Consider the following 20,414-nt stretch of genomic DNA (forward strand, 5'->3'; position numbering starts at 1 on the left):
CTGTTATGTTATACTGGGAAAATAATATTAATCTGGAGGATTCTGAATTTGTTGTTCATGGACTTGACGTGCAGGTTAGGTGGATTGGCGATTCTAAATTGGCCCTAGTGTGTGCTTGGTGTATGTCCTGCGGTGGGTTGGCACCCTGCCCAGGATTGGTTCCTGCCTTGCGCCCTGTGTTGGCTGGGATTGACTCCAGCAGACCCCGTGACCCCGTGTTTGGATTCAGCGGGTTGGAAAATGGATGCATGGATGGATGGATTTATTTACCATTATTTTAAATGAAACTGACTTGCTGTTTTACCAGTTTTCGGCACTATGTGTTGAGAAAGACCTAAATGCTTATTTTATTTAAATGATACATTTATGTTTGCACAAGGAGGGCGCTCTCTTTATGAGCCTACAAGCCTTTTTAAATGCGATGTTGGCGAATGCGGGACTGAATTCTGGTTACAACATGTTTCGGCAAATTACAGTAACAGACAAATCTGACGGTGACTCAAAAAAAGACATTGGTGTTAAAAGTGCACATCGTCTCATTTACAAGATGAACACGAGTTATTATTGCTTTCCTGAGAGACTTTTAAGCAGTGACTGATCTCAATATTGTACCTACACTTTATTATGGAATACATCAAATAAAGCTGAACGAATGAACAAACCGTGATGCGGTAGTGATAGCAGCTTCAACGGACATGCCTTTCAAGTTCAAGATGAAATCAACATGCCTTTCCAACGCAAAGCCTATCCGAGTGGTTCGGTGGTTCTGGAGTCAAACGTCATCAACTTGCGACAAAAACAGACGAATCGGTGTGAAAAAGGGCAGCCCAGAGAATTCTTAGTTTTATCCGAGTGAAACGTTTGTGTTTGTTTTACTTTTTTAATAATACTTTTAACAAGTCCTATAGGTTTCACGCCTTTTTAAAAAATATAGATATTGGTTTTTGATTCAGTCAGCAGTTTCTGCTTCCATGTTCAGTTGCTTAACGTTGCGTAGACCTCCTGCAGGGGCGCTGTTACTGGTGTCAGACAAAGTAGAGTATCGTAAAATCTAGAAGCTTCTGTATTTTTTAGGTGCGTGAAGATGTTGTAGGTGCTGCAGAAAGTAAAAGTGCGATGCTGACATACGGCCAACAAGTGTGGCATGTAACGATATTACAAAACTGGAGAGATTCGAGGAAGAATTGAGCAATGTTTGGGTGTTTGGTCGCAGGGAGATTGGTAAGTAAAAGGCACTCCCTTTTCTTCACTGAGCCGTAGCGTACATTTCGTTTGTTGGGTTCCCGTATTTGTAAAATCAGTTGCACACATTGTGCCGTCCAAATTAGGGGGATCTGCAGGCGATTTATTCAAGTGTCATTAAACTTTGACATATAGCAAACAACTGAACGTCATATTTTAATGTTTCACTGCAGACAAGGAAGGGCTGCCGAAGGGCTGCCTAGCTACTGCAACGTTTTGTAATTCAAATTACATTGTTTCTTATTAGCAGTATGGGCGCTGTGCCATACTAACAACGTGATGTGTAATTCAATTGATAGAAACGTTTGTGCGTTTTCTTTGTGTCGGTAGTTCACTGACCTCCTCTTCAGCCTGTGTGTGTTTTGTCTAAAGAGGGAGACAAAGCGTGCCTGTCAATCTTTTCTGTTTACCTCGTGGAAGAATTGTCCTGATGCCAGATGGAGTTATTATTATCATTATTAGTTATTATTTGGCTGATGCCTTTATCCAAAACGATATTTAACATTTGAGGTACAATAGGTTACAGATCTTAACGTTTTTTCAAAGTGGAACGCAGGCAGGCGAAATGACTCGCTCATGGTCACACGATGTCAGTAGCAGGAGTTGAACCCACAACTTAATGATTTGAAGTCCTAGGTCTAACTTCTTAACCAATACAACATACTGTTCTTCCCGACTACTGATACATTTTTTTTTTTTTTTTGGATTTCCGGAGAAGATCTTTGGCAAGCCAGTATGATCTTTATTTTGAACTTTGCAGTACCTTCTGATGATCTTTACGTTTCTGACAGCGCGAACTGTCTAAATATCAGTATCTTAACAATTAACTTTGGTTGTTTGGGATGAAGGGGTGCTCTCAAACAGAGGTGGAATGGATGAGACCAACAAAGAAAGTGAATGAATGGGAAGCGTTTCAAGATGAAATGATATTAAATAGGTGGCACCTTTTGTGAGTTTTCACTTCAGCCAAAAGGGGAGGAAGAACACTTTGGGGGCAATTGGAAAAGGAAGTGGTAAATTGTGTGGTGGATTTGGCCATGTCTTTCTGTGTGGCTTCATTCCTTCACAAGATACAGTATATGTAGTTTTCTCTCTCTAATCATGATGATCGCTAATTGTACTTTTATTAACTAGTTATAAAAAATGATCACTCATGATTAGCCATATGTCCAGACATTGCTAAACTACAGTATATCAGACCTTTAACTGCATGAAGGTAGTAGATGTATCATGTTTTCCAATGTGTGTTAAACAATTCCATAATAAATGCAATAAAAAATGTAAAAAAGCTCTTGAATTTACCGTATGTAGGATACTTGCATATTCTTATTAGCTGTGAAAAGTCAGAAAAAAATTAACAATTCCTCAATTTCCTCCATTGACAGGTTTTAAAAATATTGGGTTTATCAATCGTGTTGGGCATAGACAATTTATATAATAAGAGATTCTGAGAACTACAGGGAAGAATAAGCTAATTTAGGGCACTCCTACCAAGTATGGTTGATGTGACCTTTTTCATAGTACTGCTGATCTTTCCATCAGTTGTTAAAGAAATACGCCACCCAAAAATGATATTTTAAGTGTATACATAATAAGGAAACCCAAAGAGTCTTGGTTGTGACTTTTCATATTGAAGACAGGACTTTGGGCCAGTTAATGATGGAGAGAGGCAGGTCTTCAGGTCAAAAAGCCACTCTTGTGAGGCTTAGGGTTTACTGTTTGTGTACACACTAATAATGCTAGAAATAACTATTTAACAATAGTTTAGCAAAATAAAAAAAATTTGGCACATTTTGAGTAAATGTCTGGATAACAGACTTCGGACTTTCCGATTACGTGACACGAATAGCGTGAGATTCCCCCATCAATCCAACCCCCTTGGACGTTTTTCATAAATGTTTGATGTTGTACAGCACTAACCACCATTAAATTCTGCTAGCTCTTAAAATTATTTTTCTCCATTCTGCATGAAAAACCACCATTACATGGGGTAGGTAACATAAAAAGAATATAACATTTGGGTTTAGTATTCCTTTAAGGAATGAATAGTAATTATTTTTTATCTGACGACGAAGCCTTAAAACATTTGTTTTCATTTTTAAAATCCCTAATCCCTATGACTCTGAATTGCATTAAGTGAGTTTAGGAGTATTATGTTAATATTTCATAACTAAATTATTAATCTGTTTATTGGTTCCGAAAAGGAGCAGTGTTTGTGTTTTCATTACAGACAAAACACACATCACATGCCTTCATCAGATATTATGTGTAACTAAAACATCAGATGTCAGTTCACCTAAACACACATGAAAGCTATTCATGATTTTGCAACATATTAAAATAAGATTTAAAAGATCTGCAAATAACAAAGCAATCAAATCCATCTATTGATATATAAAACAAAATTGAAATGAAAGTATTTCCAAATGGAAGAAATTGCTAAATTAGTTATGTTTAGTAAAGAAAAACGTGAGTAAGTGAGAAAAAGACAATTCAAAATTTGTTAAAAGGAGAAATGTGTCTTGGGCCATTACAGTTGTTAAATGGTTTTAGTATTTTTGTTTAATGTTTGGAGTGGTTCCTTATTGATGGCGGTCTCATTCCGCTGGGAGAGATGCACATTACAAGCTACATAACTGCACAGGACTAATATGGAATCTCCCAATTAATCTATCATATACTTGTTTGGAATGAAGAAAGAATTCTGGAGTATCCAGAGAACAACCCATACCAATATAAGCAGAACATGCAAACTCCATAGGGACAATGATTGAACATAGAATTCAAAGCCAGGACGGTGGACAGATGAGGCAGTAGCACTAATCACTTTTCCATTCACCTGTAAACAGGAACAAGACAACCACAATTCTTCAATCACCTTATCTTAAAATTGCCACATCCTCTTTAATTTGGACAAGAAAATCACCTAAATATGAGAACTGTTTAGAATACCAATTATTTGATAATGTATCATTCAATGCCCTCTTCATTCAGTTGCAGTTCAATTTGTCAAAATATTTTTTCATCTTTTCATTCTCCTGTTGTTGCAGAGTAAACTGTTAAATAGTTCAGTATTTTTAAAATTAACATTAATTCATACTTTTCTTTCTTTAAACCACTTAATTCACTACAGTGCTTCAGGAATGAGCCCATTTCAGCATACCAGCAACATTGGGCTTAAAGGAGAAATGGATGACTTGGAATGACTTGGATGGAATGCTAGAGTGTTGGGAGGCGCACACACCATCTCAAATTGGGCTAAGAACCAATGGGGAAACCCATATGGAGATATGGAGAAGCTTCAAAGTCTATTTTGACAGTACCTGAGCCAGCAGTCAAGAGCTATGTGGTAGCAGCTTTTAAATCTAATCCACCCTGTTGCCTTTTAAAGTAACATAGGTTCTCTACAAATGTAATAGGAAAACTCACATTTCCCCATTTTGTGTGCTACCGCAATGGAGTCTGCCAACCTCACCCCTCAAGTACTGGAGTCATTGTTTTGTATTTTCCTTCCAGCTACTTTATCGGTTACAGTTTAAATTAAGACCTAGTAAAACATTTTATTTTGTAGCTGAGTCTCCATGTGTTAGGACAGCTAAGCTCTAGTGGATTCCTCCTTATGTCTCTTGGCATTGCTTACCTTCTTTTTTTTTCCCGTGCAAGCTTCAGGTGTTCTTTTACATTGAAAATGTTTATTTAGTCTTCAGCTGTGGATCACAGAGTATAGAAAAATAATAAAAATGTTGATTTTTGATTCAGTGTTTTGTGTAGTTTTTTTTATAAGGTATAATTATTATATATATTATAAATAATAGCAAGTACAGTATAGTGAAATACAAAACTTTTCCTATAGGAGTGTCGAATTAGGTAATGTTGTCCAACTTGAACCTTAGACACTGAATCAGTTATACTGGGTACCCAAGCAGTCCTAAGCATGTGTAACTAATTATTCTTAGGGGAGACTCATCTTGAGGCTGGCAGAACATCAATCACTGGAAATAATTGTTCCATGGCCTTAAATCATTAGGAACAAATACACTTATAAGCCTTTAGCTCCAAACTTGTCTTTTGTGGCTGTGTACAATAAAATTGTGAAATACTTTACACAACCCCCTTCACTTACTCCCCATGAAAAACCATGACATCCAGTTACTTTCCCTGATTGAGAGTGGAGGTTATGAAGCTATCACACTTCTTTACTCTTAATTATGTCTACTTATGTGTCCACTTATAAGTTTTTCTTTTAAAAACAAAAAAAAGACAGCTGGAGTTGCAGAGATTTGGATGATGGTTCCATTAAAGACAAATGAAAATGTTTTTATTTGTTTGCATTCTAAATTGAAAAGACTTAGGAACTCGTGTATAAGCGGTACTTGCGCACAAAAATGTTGCGTACACCTATTTCCATGCTCACTTCAAGGTGTATTAAAACTGAACTTGGCATAAATCCACACACTTTTTCATGGCAGCCTTACACCATGCATACACACATTTCTGCTCCGTATTGAAAACAGGCGGCACCCAGCATCAAAGTAGTGCTACTGTTTCTGTGTCATTTCTTTTATAGATTCATATCCATGACACAGGCTGTATCAAATACACTAAAATTAATTGCATATTGTTTACAAATTTAAGGCACTTGATTTAAATCTTTCTGCAACTATATATTGGTGGCCAAACTGTTCCTAATACCATAGCTGCTTTAGCGTTGTTACTCTCAGAGCACCACTGAGAGTATTATGACCCATTCGATCTCTGTGTGGTATCGCAGCTGCACAACAGCTGATCCGAAAGCTCTACGTGGATTATCCGAATACAGCTTTCAACCCTGGAGGACATTTATAGCACATGCTGTCTCAGGAAAACCACCAGCATCTACATGGATTCCACTCAGCCATGCCACAGTGTATTTGGCACACGCTTCAGAGCCTTTCCTGCGTGGATTTTGAGGCTCAGAAGCAGTTTCATCCCAAGTTATAAGTGCGCTCAATCAGTCCATCAAGTGCTCCTCCTGGTAGAACTGTTTGTATTTAGAATTACAATTACTTCACAGTAAACTTGCACTATAACTGTAATATTGCACAACCTGAACCATTTTATGAGTCATTTGCACTATCTGCACTGCATGTACATGTATATTGTTCTTATACTTTCATATTGTATGTTTTACATTGCTTTTTATATTATTTATCATTTTATAGGAAAATGCGTTTATGGAGGAGCTGCATACTCAACCACATTGTACAGTACAATGACAATAAAGGAATTCAAATCAATTTAATAGAAAAGAGCAGATATTTACAGATGATGATAACTGGTTTCTAAGTTGATTTAGATTTCCAAGATCTATCCTTTTGGAGCTGTGTGCTGTTAGAATACTAGGATGTACTTAACATTTTATGATGAAATGCATTAAAGTATGTATATTACATTTTACAGATAACTTGTTAACTAATAAACATTTGGAGTCATGGAGCAATGCCTGGATGGGGCACTAGCTCATTGCTCCTTTAATGTTTAATACATGCTTTAACGCATTTCTTCATGAAAATGATATCAGGTATACATTTTAGTATTCTAAAATGTGCAGAGAGCTGTAATATCATGAATGTAATGTATTCAGTGTATCACTGCCTGCACGCTCCTGTCTGTGTAAGAGATAGCGCTTTAAGAAGCACTTAGAGATTAACGACTGGGTCGGGGAACACATAGAATTTGAAGCATTTAACATGCTATTTTAGTCACAATGGGATATGGGAAACGTTTGTGACATTTTACTCAAATTACAAAATAAACTATAAGATTAAAGTAGAAATTTCAAGATTAAAGTCGACATTTTTACTTTAATTTTGACATGGGCCTTTTTTTTCTTTACTGTGTCACTATTTTTTTTTTTTTTTCTTCTCTGTGGCCCTAATACGCTTCTGTATAACACTCGGACACTCGCCTTTTCATGTTGCCTTTAACATCTGACCACATTCTTTTTTGAAGTTCTCATTTATACATACTTTTACCATTGTCTTTAAACAAAACAATTAATGTAAGGGGTTATTTATATTTATTTACATATTCAAAAGTGTGAAATTCTGGGAGGAGTTGGGGTGGGGCATATTCATGTGCATTAAAATTCACATTGATTGTGATTTATAAAGATGAAGTGCCTGGAATTTTGCTTTTGCACAATTTTATTTATCTGAATTTTTTTGTGCATACTTGCATTTCAGTTTTTGTCCGTACACCATGTTTTAGTGTCAATTCTACGCTCTGCGTTATACATGAGGCCCCTAGTCCTTTTGAATGAGGTCCAGATAGAAGCAACATCACTGGTTATTTAATACCTACAAGAGAAAAGTGCTGTGATTTTTCTAGTTAGACTTCTCCAAAAAATACAATTTCAGTTTAATTCTTAATTATGAATTTTCTAAAAAAACATCATTTTTACTTACTAGTACAGGTGGTGAAACCCAGTTAGGCTTTCAACCTTATCACATAAAGTGCTGATCAATCACTCGTCAATACAAGTGTTTCAAGAACAAGTCAAACTTTTTCTGTCTCTCAGGGAGCATGTTAAAACATAGCCCAAAGTAAAGATATCAAAAACAACTACAAAACACAATAGTAGAAGCAAGAAAAAATTAATACAGCCTATTGAAATAATAAAACCAAATAAGGTTGTCAAGGTTTATGCTTCAGCTGCATGACACTGTATAGTCTGTTTTAGATTCCCATAATAATTTCTGTAAAGTAGTGCTTTCTGACTTGGGTTTTACATGTACTGTACTTGCCTTATTTCTTCTGGGGTCATCAAGTACACAAACCGTTATTTAATTAAAAAAAATCTGACTGATCGTTTTTTTTTTTGTTTTTTTTTTAATAATCTGCACACCGTACTCCAGATACAGACTCAGTAGCTAATTATACATTCTGACCATGAGGTTTCTTGATTTATGTTCTGTAGTTCTTATTTTTGTCTTTTTTTGATCTTGAGATTCAATTTCATTTGAAGATACTGATTTGTAGAATCTGTGGAAAACTTTAGTTTCTGGGATGAAACCATTTGTAAGATTTTGTATTCCTTTATTATTTCAGACAGAAATTTGTAAATTATGGAATAAATTATCAGGCACTTATCTGCAATGGTAATAATTTTAAAAAAGTATTTATCTCAATTGGGTCTGATGTCAATATTATTTCAGCTTTGTTGAACTGATACAATATCAAGCTTACAGCACAGAGGCAGGGCAGCTTACAGGACCCTGTGTGGTTTGTTGAGTAGAATGCAATTTTTTATTATAAATGTCAGAAACAGCAAAATCACAATATACATGTTCTATTTGGCTTAAGTAAGGACAAAAGGTATATTGTTTGTTGAGTCTTCTAAATGGGCACCACCGTGTCAAGTAAGCTGTCTGCCTCAAAGCGTTACTTCTAAGTTATTGTTCTGAGAATTAAGTTAGAATATTTCAAGGATAAAATGTTTACCTCATTTAACTAGTTTATGTTTATTTAACCTTTCTGTTAACGTTGGATTTTGATTGCAATTATGAATATGCCTCGCAGTAAGGAGATTGTGAGCTTGCGTCCCAAGACCTCCCTGCATGGAAGTGTTTTGTGTAGTGGGAAAAGCGCTATATAAATGTAAAGAATTATTATTGTAATAAGTAAAATACATGAACAATTAAATAGAAATAATATCAGTATTGGTATCTGTATTAGCAGATTTGACTGATTATGGAAACATTGATTATGTGTATAGGTTTGAGCATTATTACATCTTTAGGACAAAAAGATGTAATAATACTTGGGTATCAAAGCAAAGTAATATTATACAGTGTTTGAAAACTTACCCATATGGGCTATTAATTTTCTGATTTACCTCTTTGGTAATTTTAGTTCCTATATAGCATGGGCAGTAACAGGAATCCTATTGATTTTATATTATATAAATTACCATATTTTTCACTCCATAAGACGCACTTTTTTCCCCCAAAAGTGGGTGGAAATGTCTGTGCATCTTATGTAGCAAATATTGCGTCACAGACTGTGATATGTATTACTTGACCTGACTCAGATGATGATGAGGGTTCTACAGTACATCGGAGAAAGAATGCACGTCGCACTTTTGTCGTCACTGTATTTTGTATATGTACACGGGAAGAGTCTGCAGTCAACTTGTGAATTTACGCTGTAGGAAGATAAGTAAATAAATCAAGGTAAATATCATTCGATCTGGCTCTTATATACAAAGTACAGTGATGGCAGCTTCCACCTGCAGCTATAGACTCTTCAGTACGTGAGTGACTCTTCATGTTAGTGTTTAGATCTGGGCTGTGTATGTGCTCAAAAAAGAAGACTGACTGCATTTTTGTACCATTGCTTATGAACTGAAGTGTCAGCATGCACTTTTTGTGGCATTACACATGTATTTTTTGAGCATGCTCGTGTCGATCAAACACAGGAAGCTCTGCAGTCTACTTGTGACTTTATAGTGTGGGAAGTAAGTAAATAAATCAAGGTAAATAACATTCAGTCTGGCTTTTAAGTAAGTAACATATAAATGTTAATGTTTTGGACACATGCACCGTCCGGATCTAAACACTAATATGGAGAGTCGCTCGCGTACTGAAGAGTCTATAGCTGCAGGTGGAACCTGCTATTAGCAATGCCTTAGGTGGAACTGAACATAGTATCATATATGAAGATATCGAAGAAAGTGATATCAGTGATTGTGAGCAACTGAGCTTCATAAATTCTGACACTAGCGATGAGGAGTTCTTGGGGTTTCCAGAAAACTAGAAGAGTGCTTGAACCATAAAGTCTCTCGTCATTTATTAATGACAGTGATGATGGTTCTTAATAACGCTGTTGACTTTACATGGTTGAAATATTATTCTGCTATATTTTATTATATTAGTACACCATTTGGTTCAGAGTATTTCTTTTCTTGTTTTCCTCCTCTAAACCTAAGTGTGTCTTATGGTCAGTTACATCTTACGGAGCAAAAAATACGGCAATTTTTTGTGACTGCTTCTGAATGGTAATTGAGAAAGCAAGAAATCATCAACTTGGCCATACCTTGTGATGCTAAAATATTAAATAAAATTTGCCATGCTGAATGATATGTTAAGTTGTTGTTCGAACAGCAAAGCACCTATGCCAGCTTGCCCTTTCATGTGTTCATTGTTTAAGGAATGAATGTAGTGCAGGTTATTATACTTGGGAAATCTGTTAAAAATTCACTGCTTTCAGTTGAACCTTTTATTACTGTTCCTAAAATAATACTGCCAGCTTTGAACTTTGTGATCTTAGTAATTAATCTTTGTAATCGTGCAGTGTATTTTAACTGTAGACATTTGCTTATCGTATTCCTTATTAGGTGCAAACTGATGTGCAGCAAGTTGCAGAGGATAAATTTGTGTTCAATCTCCCAGAATATGAGAATGTCAACCACATAGTTGTGTTTATGTTGGGGACTGTACCTTTTCCTGATGGAATGGGAGGAGCTGTGTATTTTTCTTATCTTGACACAAATGGCGTTCCAGTATGGAAGCTCCTGGGATTTATCACCAATGACAAGCCAAGTGCCATCTTTAAAATATCTGGTTTGAAAACTGGTGAGTTCATCCTTCTGCTTTACTCTTTACAAATAAGAACAGTCATAAATAAGAGTAATTAGTGCTTATGCCAACATACAAATATACTGTTTATTAGTAGGGCGTAGGTTATTCATATTTTTATAGCAACGATAAGCAAGCTGCAGAACTTATTTTGCTGGATAATATAAGATACAAAAATATGTTTTATCTCAAGACTTTGAAATGTGAATTTTATCCCTTATGTGATTTTTACTTTGTGCACTGAAAGGTGTGTCTTTGGAATGGAACATTCTGAAATGTTGACTTTGTTACAGTTGGAAACAATTCATACATTTTTTTCTCTTGATCATAACTACAAATGTACTTAGATGTACTGATTTTATGAACAATTCTAAGAACAGCAACAAAGATTTATATGTTAATTTTGGAATCAGCCCATCTACTATTCTCAATGTGGATGAGCCAAACAGAGCTTTCAAAAGGGGAGCGGAGCTAAAATTATGTTTTTAAACAGTGAAGATTGTTAGAAATTTCAAGTAGCACCAAATCTACTTGAGTGGTTTGCTTAACAGGGCAGTTCAGGACTGGTGTCATGTCATGTCATTAGATCACATTTAAGAAGAAACACATTTAAAGATTCTTTCAGTGTGAATTTCACATATATTTAAGGAGCAGAGAGAGAGAGCCAAACACAGAAGAAAGAATGCCATTATAACCCTTCCCAGACAAATGAGCAGCAACAGGTGCTTCCCTGAGATCATTGCAGATGGTTTTTGGTATGGTGTTACCATAAACCTGAGTGCTCCAGACTGAGCTTGTGGAATTTCAGCTTTTATACAGAGGTGGTAACACTTTGTCATCATTAATGAATCAAGAGTATTTGATTAGCAACATCTGCTCAAAATGTACTCATAACATAAAAACACAAGGTATGTACTTTTCTCACACATGGCTTCTGCACATTAGCTTGACCAAGAATAAGCTTACTTACAGAAATAAGCCAGAAAGTGGGAAAATAAAACAGGACACTGTACACAACAGCATTAGTATATCTTGTGTAGCCAATGTAAAATAAGTACAAAAACAGTGAAAAAAATTGTCATTTTTAAATAAATTTAATGAAAAAGTGTATATTAGATAATATACAGTATATGATAAGTTAACCCATTTTGCAGAATTTTACAAATCAATATCTTAATGATTTCATCAGCTTCAATCAAAAAACCCCACATCTATATGGGGAAGTGGTATTGCACATTGGACATGAAAATATACACAAAAAATGAAGATGCCAAAAAACTAAAGTCAAAGAAAATTAATATACATGCAAACACTGAGGAGCAAAAGTCATAAAAGTACAGATTTCTGTAGCACAAGTATTAACCAGAAAATGCAAGTAGATAAATGTCTAGCAATACAATCAATTAGGAAACAGAAAAACATTAAACAAAAAATAATAATCAAACATGGAAAATATGCATTTTTATATACATTTGATGTCTCCTATTATCCTAATCATGACATCTTTGCTTATATAGTAGGAAGATGGAAAAATCGAGAAACAGGAAGGATGTGCAAACTCCACAAGGACAATTACTGGATGTGGAATTTGTACCAAAGGTGGATTCATGAGGCATCAGTGCTAAGCCCTGTATGGCTCTGCTACCCCTGAAATAAAAATGACTAAGTGAAATCTGTTAAGTGTTTGCCACTTTGGGTTATATTTATTTAAGTTTAGGTCTTGGTCAGAACTAGAGTATTATTAATTATGTCTTGATATTTTAAATCATTGAATTGAAAGATGGCCTTTCTGATAGTTACTTGAATTTCTGAAATGTTTTTTTTCTTCAGAAGCATTTGCATTTTTAATTTCAGTTTTAAAATATAAGTTTATAAACAAAATAGAGTTTTAATGTGGTTAAATCACTGTTAGAACCTTGCAGAGGTCGTTCATATTGAATAAACATTAATACCACAATTAGTCATGCATAGTATGAAATATTATAGGGTAATGTTTTTTAACAAGGAAGATTTGAAGCTTTTGATATCTAATTTAAAGTAATCTAATTCTAGTTTATTTGTTTGCATGTTCATTTTTTGTGTTACGGGTTTCTGTCTGATAGACTGCTTTGCTTTTGCTGTCTGAATTATTCTAGGTGAAGGAGGACAGCATCCATTTGGAATGATGGCTCTTCCACAGACTGCTTCAGTTGCTCAGGTTGGGGTGTCTATTGAGCCTTTAGAGCAACTGATTCAGCAGACTCCAGTGGCTAGTGCAGCTGTATCTGCAGTTGATTCATTTACACAGGTAATTCTGAGCTTGTTTCAGGTTAGGTGTATATACTGTAGATATTGTATAACTATGTGTGGACAGTGTATCTTTATTCTGGTTTCTTAAGTGGTTATGCTCAAGAAAAAAGACCTGGGTACAGTAATTCTGTAAAATCTGCATACTTGTTTTTCCAAGTCTAAAAAAGTACAGTTTCATAGATAATATCACTATTTGTCAAGTTGAGATAATCTTTTCATAGTCAATATCTGATATATGTAACTTGCCACATGCAGCTGTCCGCTAAACTGAGCATGTTTTATAAACTGAAAAAAAGAAAATATATGATGTCTGTTCATTTGGTTTAAACCAAAGGGGCATAAGCCGAAACATGAAAACAAAAGCCTTAAACGTACCTAATATGTCCATTTTTCAAGCCAACAGTTTTATTAATTATTGATCTGCATCTTGAGACAGCACAAATACTCTGTTGTAAATTTGCATATCCATATCATTTTAGGAATGTTAAAACATTTTTGCAAGATTCAGCTGCTTTAAAATAAGAACAGCTGTCTAGTTCAGATTACTGCCTTTCAGCCTTGGTGACATGCTTTTCCCTAAAGTATACATATTACCTCAAACAATCATTTCCAACCACTGTTATTATCATCATTAAATGTTTATGACCAGGTGTGAATTACTGTCTCTGTTCTGTAGACAACTAGACAATAATCACCAAAAATAATGTCTCACTTAAAACCGCTCACAGTCTTTTGTGTATTGAAGATCATAGACAAATCTGAAAAAACTTGAAGCACTCCAGTTATTTCATTCATAGATTACAGAGAGCATCTGCAGCAGGGTGTTGATTGTGTGAATACTGTACATAGAGGCTGGTATGGGATTTGATATTTGCATGTGATTGCACCAGCAGCAGGGTTCAACAATGCTATAATGAAAAAAATTCAAAGTTAATTTAAAATTGCTATGAATCATGGCTCATAACTACCTCATTATATTATAACCTTGAATATATGTCTACTGAAAGAAGCAATGACAGTTACTAATTACTTTTACTCACTCAAAAACATTGCCCTCTGTTGTTGTTATTCCTCAGCAATTTAACATGTGGTATACAATTTGATAATTGGTTTGTAGTGCTTAAATCTCTTTTGTCATGGTTTAGAACTATCACATAATGTGCCTTTTTCATTTCCACAATGTGCACACAACATGCCACAGAAAGTGTGTAATGCTAAGTGTTGATTGGCATTACGAACTTATTATCAACATGCAGGTGGCCTTGGCTCTTTTAAAAATCTAAAGCTTCAATAAAAACTGAAATGTATACAAAGTACAATGGAACTGTTAAGTGAACGATTAACTACCTTGCACCCTACTGCCACTCCATAAATTTTTGTAACATTTAGCAGTGCACAAAATAATATGTAAATAGTAGCCCCCGCCACTTACCCCACCCATTGGGTTCCATGGTTCATGAATTCGGTTAAGTAAATTTATACAGTGGTGTTAAAAACTATTTGCCCCCTTCCTGATTTCTTATTCTTTTGCATGTTTGTCACACAAAATGTTTCTGATCATCAAACACATTTAACCATTAGTCAAATATAGCACAAGTAAACACAAAATGCAGTTTTTAAATGATGGTTTTTATTATATAGGGAGAAAAAAAATCCAAACCTACATGGCCCTGTGTGAAAAAGTAATTGCCCCCTTGTTAAAAAATAACCTAACTGTGGTGTATCACACTTGAGTTCAATTTCCGTAGCCACCCCCAGGCCTGATTACTGCCACCCCTGTTTCAATCAAGAAATCACTTAAATAGGAGCTGCCTGACACAGAGAAGTAGACCAAAAGCACCTCAAAAGCTAGACATCATGCCAAGACCCAAAGAAATTCAGGAACAAATGAGAACAGAAGTAATTGAGATCTATCAGTCTGGTAAAGGTTATAAAGCCATTTCTAAAGCTTTGGGACTCCAGCGAACCACAGTGAGAGCCATTATCCACAAATGGCAAAAACATGGAACAGTGGTGAACCTTCCCAGGAGTGGCCGGCCGACCAAAATTACCCCAAGAGCGCAGAGAGACAACTCATCCAAGAGGTCACAAAAGACCCCAGGACAACATCTAAAGAACTGCAGGCCTCACTTGCCTCAATTAAGGTCAGTGTTCATGACTCCACCATAAGAAAGAGACTGGGCAAAAACGGCCTGCATGGCAGATTTTCAAGACGCAAACCACTGTTAAGCAAAAAGAACATTAGGGCTCGTCTCAATTTTGCTAAGAAACATCTCAATGATTGCCAAGACTTTTGAGAAAATACCTTGTGGACTGATGAGACAAAAGTTGAACTTTTGGAAGGCAAATGTCCCGTTACATCTGGCGTAAAAGGAACACAGCATTTCAGAAAAAGAACATCATACCAACAGTAAAATATGGTGGTGGTAGTGTGATGGTCTGGGGTTGTTTTGCTGCTTCAGAACCTGGAAGGCTTGCTGTGATAGATGGAACCATGAATTCTACTGTCTACCAAAAAATCCTGAAGGAGAATGTCCGGCCATCTGTTCGTCAACTCAAGCTGAAGCGATCTTGGGTGCTGCAACAGGACAATGACCCAAAATACACCAGCAAATCCACCTCTGAATGGCTGAAGAAAAACTAAATGAAGACTTTGGAGTGGCCTAGTCAAAGTCCTGACCTGAATCCAATTGAGATGCTATGGCATGACCTTAAAAAGGCGGTTCATGCTAGAAAACCCTCAAATAAAGCTGAATTACAACAATTCTGCAAAGATTGAGTAGGCCAAAATTCCTGCAGAGCGCTGTAAAAGACTCATTGCAAGTTATCGCAAACGCTTGATTGCAGTTATTGCTGCTAAGGGTGGCCCAACCAGTTATTAGGTTCAGGGGGCAATTACTTTTTCACACAGGGCCATATAGGTTTGGATTTTTTCTCCCTAAATAATAAAAACCATCATTTAAAAACTGCATTTTGTGTTTACTTATGTTATATTTGACTAATGGTTAAATGTGTTTGATGATCAGAAACATTTTGTGTGACAAACATGCAAAAGAATAAGAAATCAGGAAGGGGGCAAATAGTTTTTCACACCACTGTATATAAAATCACTGGAAATGGCATTACAATGTTTTTCACACAGCGTCAGATTGGAAGGAGTAGGCCATGGATGAAGAGTACAATTGTGGAAGGTGGCACACTCATGGCAGACCTGACAATGTATGAAAATGTGATATATATATACATATATATATATTTTTTTTTTACGCTGATGCACATCTCAGATTGCATAGTGGCTACAGCCAGAAAAACTGATGCAACTTGCAACTTGATTGTATATGAGGTGTTGGTAATGTGGTTCATTATGAACGATGACATTGCATATAAAAAATAGAATTTGAGTACACATGACCTAAGAAAAAATATGATTTGCCTATGCATATGCAGAGTGTTTACGTTTTCAGTTGCATATTGTCACTCGACTCATTCGAATGATTTCCTAGCATACTGAGAGCCCTACTGCTGTATCATATTTGGCACACGTTTTTGCAGAGCATCGCATCTATACATTGGGATGCATGCCCCTTGAACTCCATTTTAACTGAAAAAATAGACTAGGTATTTTGTGAAAGCCATAAAAAATTGCTTCACTTTAGAATAGAATTTCATGTGGCAAATTAATGTGTACTATAGTTGTGGAGAATTAACATCAACTTGGTGTAATTTTAAATATGTTTCATCACTCTGAGTTATGATTCATTTTGCACAATTTCAGACCAAGTTTGATTAAATAGAGGGTAAAAAGAAACTTGCAAGCAAGTTTGATTGGTAGCCATGTATTTTAGGATCACATAAAACATTAACTTAGGTTGGTAAAATAGCATATAAAAATAATTATCCAACCGTTTTATAACCCAGTTATTCAGTTGAGTGTTATGGGAAGCCGGTTTCTTACCGGGGAGAAAGGGCTACAAGACAGAAAAAAACATTGAATGTGCTGCAGAGTACAGTCTTGCATTTATTTACATCAAATGAGTTTAGAGTTGCTTGATAACTTAATACACATCTTTGAAACACCTATATTTTCACTGTACACACTAGAAAATTCTCTCAATTCCAACTATTGATTAATTATTGATGAAAACTCAATGAATTAGTTAAAGTAATTATAGCATAAGACAATCTTTACTCATATGAGACAAATGGAACAGTAGAGGACATGCAGCATGTATAAACTTATTTAAAACACTGTAGAATATAATGTTTCAGACCAAACTGTGTTTAAAAGTAAAGACAATCATATTTTAATTCTTTTTAATAATGTATTTAAACATTTTTGAATCTGCTTAATCCAGTTCAGAGTCATGTGGGGACTGTAACCAATCCATGCAGAATCCAGCTCATCAGACCCTACAAAGGATATATGTCTATTTCAGGGCCCATTCATACCATCACAAAACAATTTACAATTGCCTGTCAACCTTACATGCAAATCATTGGGTAGAGTACCCATAAGACCTCCACAAACATACAAACACGCATGCACCCATGGAGAATGTGTTAAATCCACATAAGTGGTGACTAAACATTCAAACCTGCAATGCTGAATTTGTTAGTCAGTGTCATTAACCTCTGTATCACTGTGCTGCTTTGTTTTTTATGTTGTCTTTTAAGAGAAAAAATACTATCATAATCAATGAGCAGAGAGCTAGCACACTTGATTAGTTTTACTTTGAACAGAAGAATTTGCAAACGTGACTTGCGTCACGTACTTTGCAGTTGGAGCGTGAACTTCTAAAAATCTCCTACAACTTCACACAACAGTGGGCAGCACCTTAAAGGTAACCAAAGTGTCAGCATAGCAACAAAGAAACATACTGTGTCACATATTGGTATGTGTATGAAATAGTGACCTTAACTTGTATACACAAGATGAATGCCTAAAGAGTGTACAAATTATTCAGGATAATATAAATATACAGTATATACAAGTTATGGAGAGATAATAAGCAATATTTCATTTGTGACTGAGTGAAAATACATTCACTAAACCTCACAAAGTGGGGGCAGGTATAGTGGTTGCCTTAATTAAAGACCTGAATTCGCTTCCGGTCCTCCCTGCGTGGAGTTTGCATGGCTTCCGGTGTAGTTTCCTCCCACAATCCAAAGACATGCAGGTTAGGTGGAGATTCTAAATTGGCCCTAGTGTGTGCTTGGTGTGTGGGTGTGTTTGTGTGTGTCCTGCGGTGGGTTGGCACCCTCCTGTGCCCTGTGTTGGCTGGGATTGGCTCCAGCAGACCCCGTGATTATCGGATCAGCGGGTTAGGTAATGGATGGATGGATGGATGGAAACCTCACAAAGTTTATAGTGGTTAAATTAATTAAACACATGAATTACTGGCTTGAGTAGTGCACCTAGAGAAATCCTGTCCAAACTGAAGATTATATTTCTAAGGTAAGTGCCAATGTATATTTTTTGTGTATGCCGATTCAGACTGCAGATTTAGAAAAAAAATGGTTATTTTGACATCAATGTGAGCAGCTGCTTTCTTCTAGATGGCTGTCTGTGCACCTTAAAACATATGTATTAACCTGGATTTGTCCAGACTGACTACATTTTTGTTGAAAACAACACACGCAGAAGCAAGGACATTTTTTGAGAAGCAGAAAAGATGTAAAAAAAAAAAAAAACCAAACATTTTTTGTACCAGGGTTGCAAGGTGGTTGTGTCCATCCCAGCAATACACCCACCTCTTGGATGGGATGCTGGTTCATCATTGGGTAAGTGCCCATAATCGCACATTCATACTGGACCAGCTTAGAATTGCTAGTTGACCTAATACATTGGGCATTGGGATGTGTAAGAAAGATAGAGTACTGGTGGAAAACCCAACCAGTCACAAGGAGAAACTCTAGAACAATGTTTCTCAACCTTTATGGTATCACAACCTTCTTTTTCACATGGTGGTGTGTTCACAACCCATGGGTGAAGGTTTTTGTGTCCATCTATCTTTCTTCTTTGGGGGTCCACTGTGTGAATTTAGCGCAATCATCTGAGAGTGTGGAATGAGAATTTAACTTGATAGTCATGCACTTTTGAGGGGTACTGCGCAATCACCAGAGTCTCAGAGTGTTAGATGAATAATAATATTATGCACAGTACAGTGATAAGGCGAAAATAATGTGTATATGAATATTCAGTATTTGCATATCATATCATGATTCACAATACATACCTGTTTTAGAGAATAAACATTTACTGTAAAAGTCAAGGTCATGAGTTAAGCCAGCATGACACTACATTACTTTTCCAATTATTTTCAGTTGTAGCTTTCATTTACTTAATATAAGAAAAATCAAATTGCAGACAGTCAAAGTCAGTTGTTTGCAGTTATGTAGAGTGATACCTCCAGCAAATCGGTCATTCTGAGCAATTGGTACAGCAAGATTGAAATAGTTAATTTTATCATAACGATTCTTAGGTTATAGGGTTAGATTGTGAGTCTAACCCTGCAAGTTAACAGGCAATAGGCACCATTAGGAGATACAATGAATTAAATGCTCAGAAACAGGGAATAACCTTGACGGCTACAAATAATGAAGTAAAGCAAGTGGTTTGGACAACACAAACGATGGCGAGGCATTGTTGAACTCTACAGCCAGCACAAATGTCTGTTTGATGTTTTCTGTTTGTTGTACCATGACAGAATTAAAAAAGGAAAAAGATTGTAGCTTATTCCAAATTGATTGGCTGCCAACAAAAGACAACAATGTGGGACTGCCAGCATGGTGCAGACTACAAGTTGTGACCTAATTTCACTCAGCCCTGTGATTTCCAGTTGTATCATTTGACATGGTCAGAGGTAGCAAAATTGAAAATGCAGCAAGTGCAGTAATTAAATTCGACATGCTCACTAAGTAAAAGTTGTGTTAAGTTCTGCAATGTGATGCCAGCCTTACTAAGCAGGCACAATCTAGTTGAATACACACCATGGCCAAAGTGTAAAAAAGAAAGAATGATGTTCAACAACCTAGAGTTATTATATTCCCTATTTTCAAAGCCTGGGAGAAGAGTATTTTACTATGCAAATCTCTTGTCCTTTGAAATTCTGAGACAGAAAATGACCTCTCCAATAAATAATCTTTTTAGTTTAAAATTAAAAGTCTGTCCAGTATTCAGCAGTCTAGTAAAAGTAAACTAGCATACTGTAAATAGATATATCAATAAAATCACAAATTACTGTCTAAAAAGATCACATGATGACC

The 20,414-nt window shown here is 35.9% G+C and overlaps 1 protein-coding gene across 1 annotated transcript in view; it reads left to right on the forward strand.

The window, feature by feature from the left end:
• The first annotated feature begins 780 nt into the window (after positions 1 to 780).
• hikeshi (heat shock protein nuclear import factor hikeshi) overlaps positions 781 to 20,414 on the forward strand; it is a 38,458-nt gene continuing 18,824 nt past the window's right edge. The window contains exons 1-3 of the mRNA XM_039744617.1: positions 781 to 1,221; positions 10,619 to 10,856; positions 12,995 to 13,146. Coding sequence (XP_039600551.1) covers positions 1,192 to 1,221; positions 10,619 to 10,856; positions 12,995 to 13,146 — 420 coding nt within the window. The 5' untranslated portion in view covers positions 781 to 1,191. The remainder of the gene's footprint in view (positions 1,222 to 10,618; positions 10,857 to 12,994; positions 13,147 to 20,414) is intronic.

This window comes from Polypterus senegalus, chromosome 2, assembly GCF_016835505.1.
Source record: "Polypterus senegalus isolate Bchr_013 chromosome 2, ASM1683550v1, whole genome shotgun sequence".
Classification (NCBI taxonomy): domain Eukaryota; kingdom Metazoa; phylum Chordata; class Cladistia; order Polypteriformes; family Polypteridae; genus Polypterus; species Polypterus senegalus.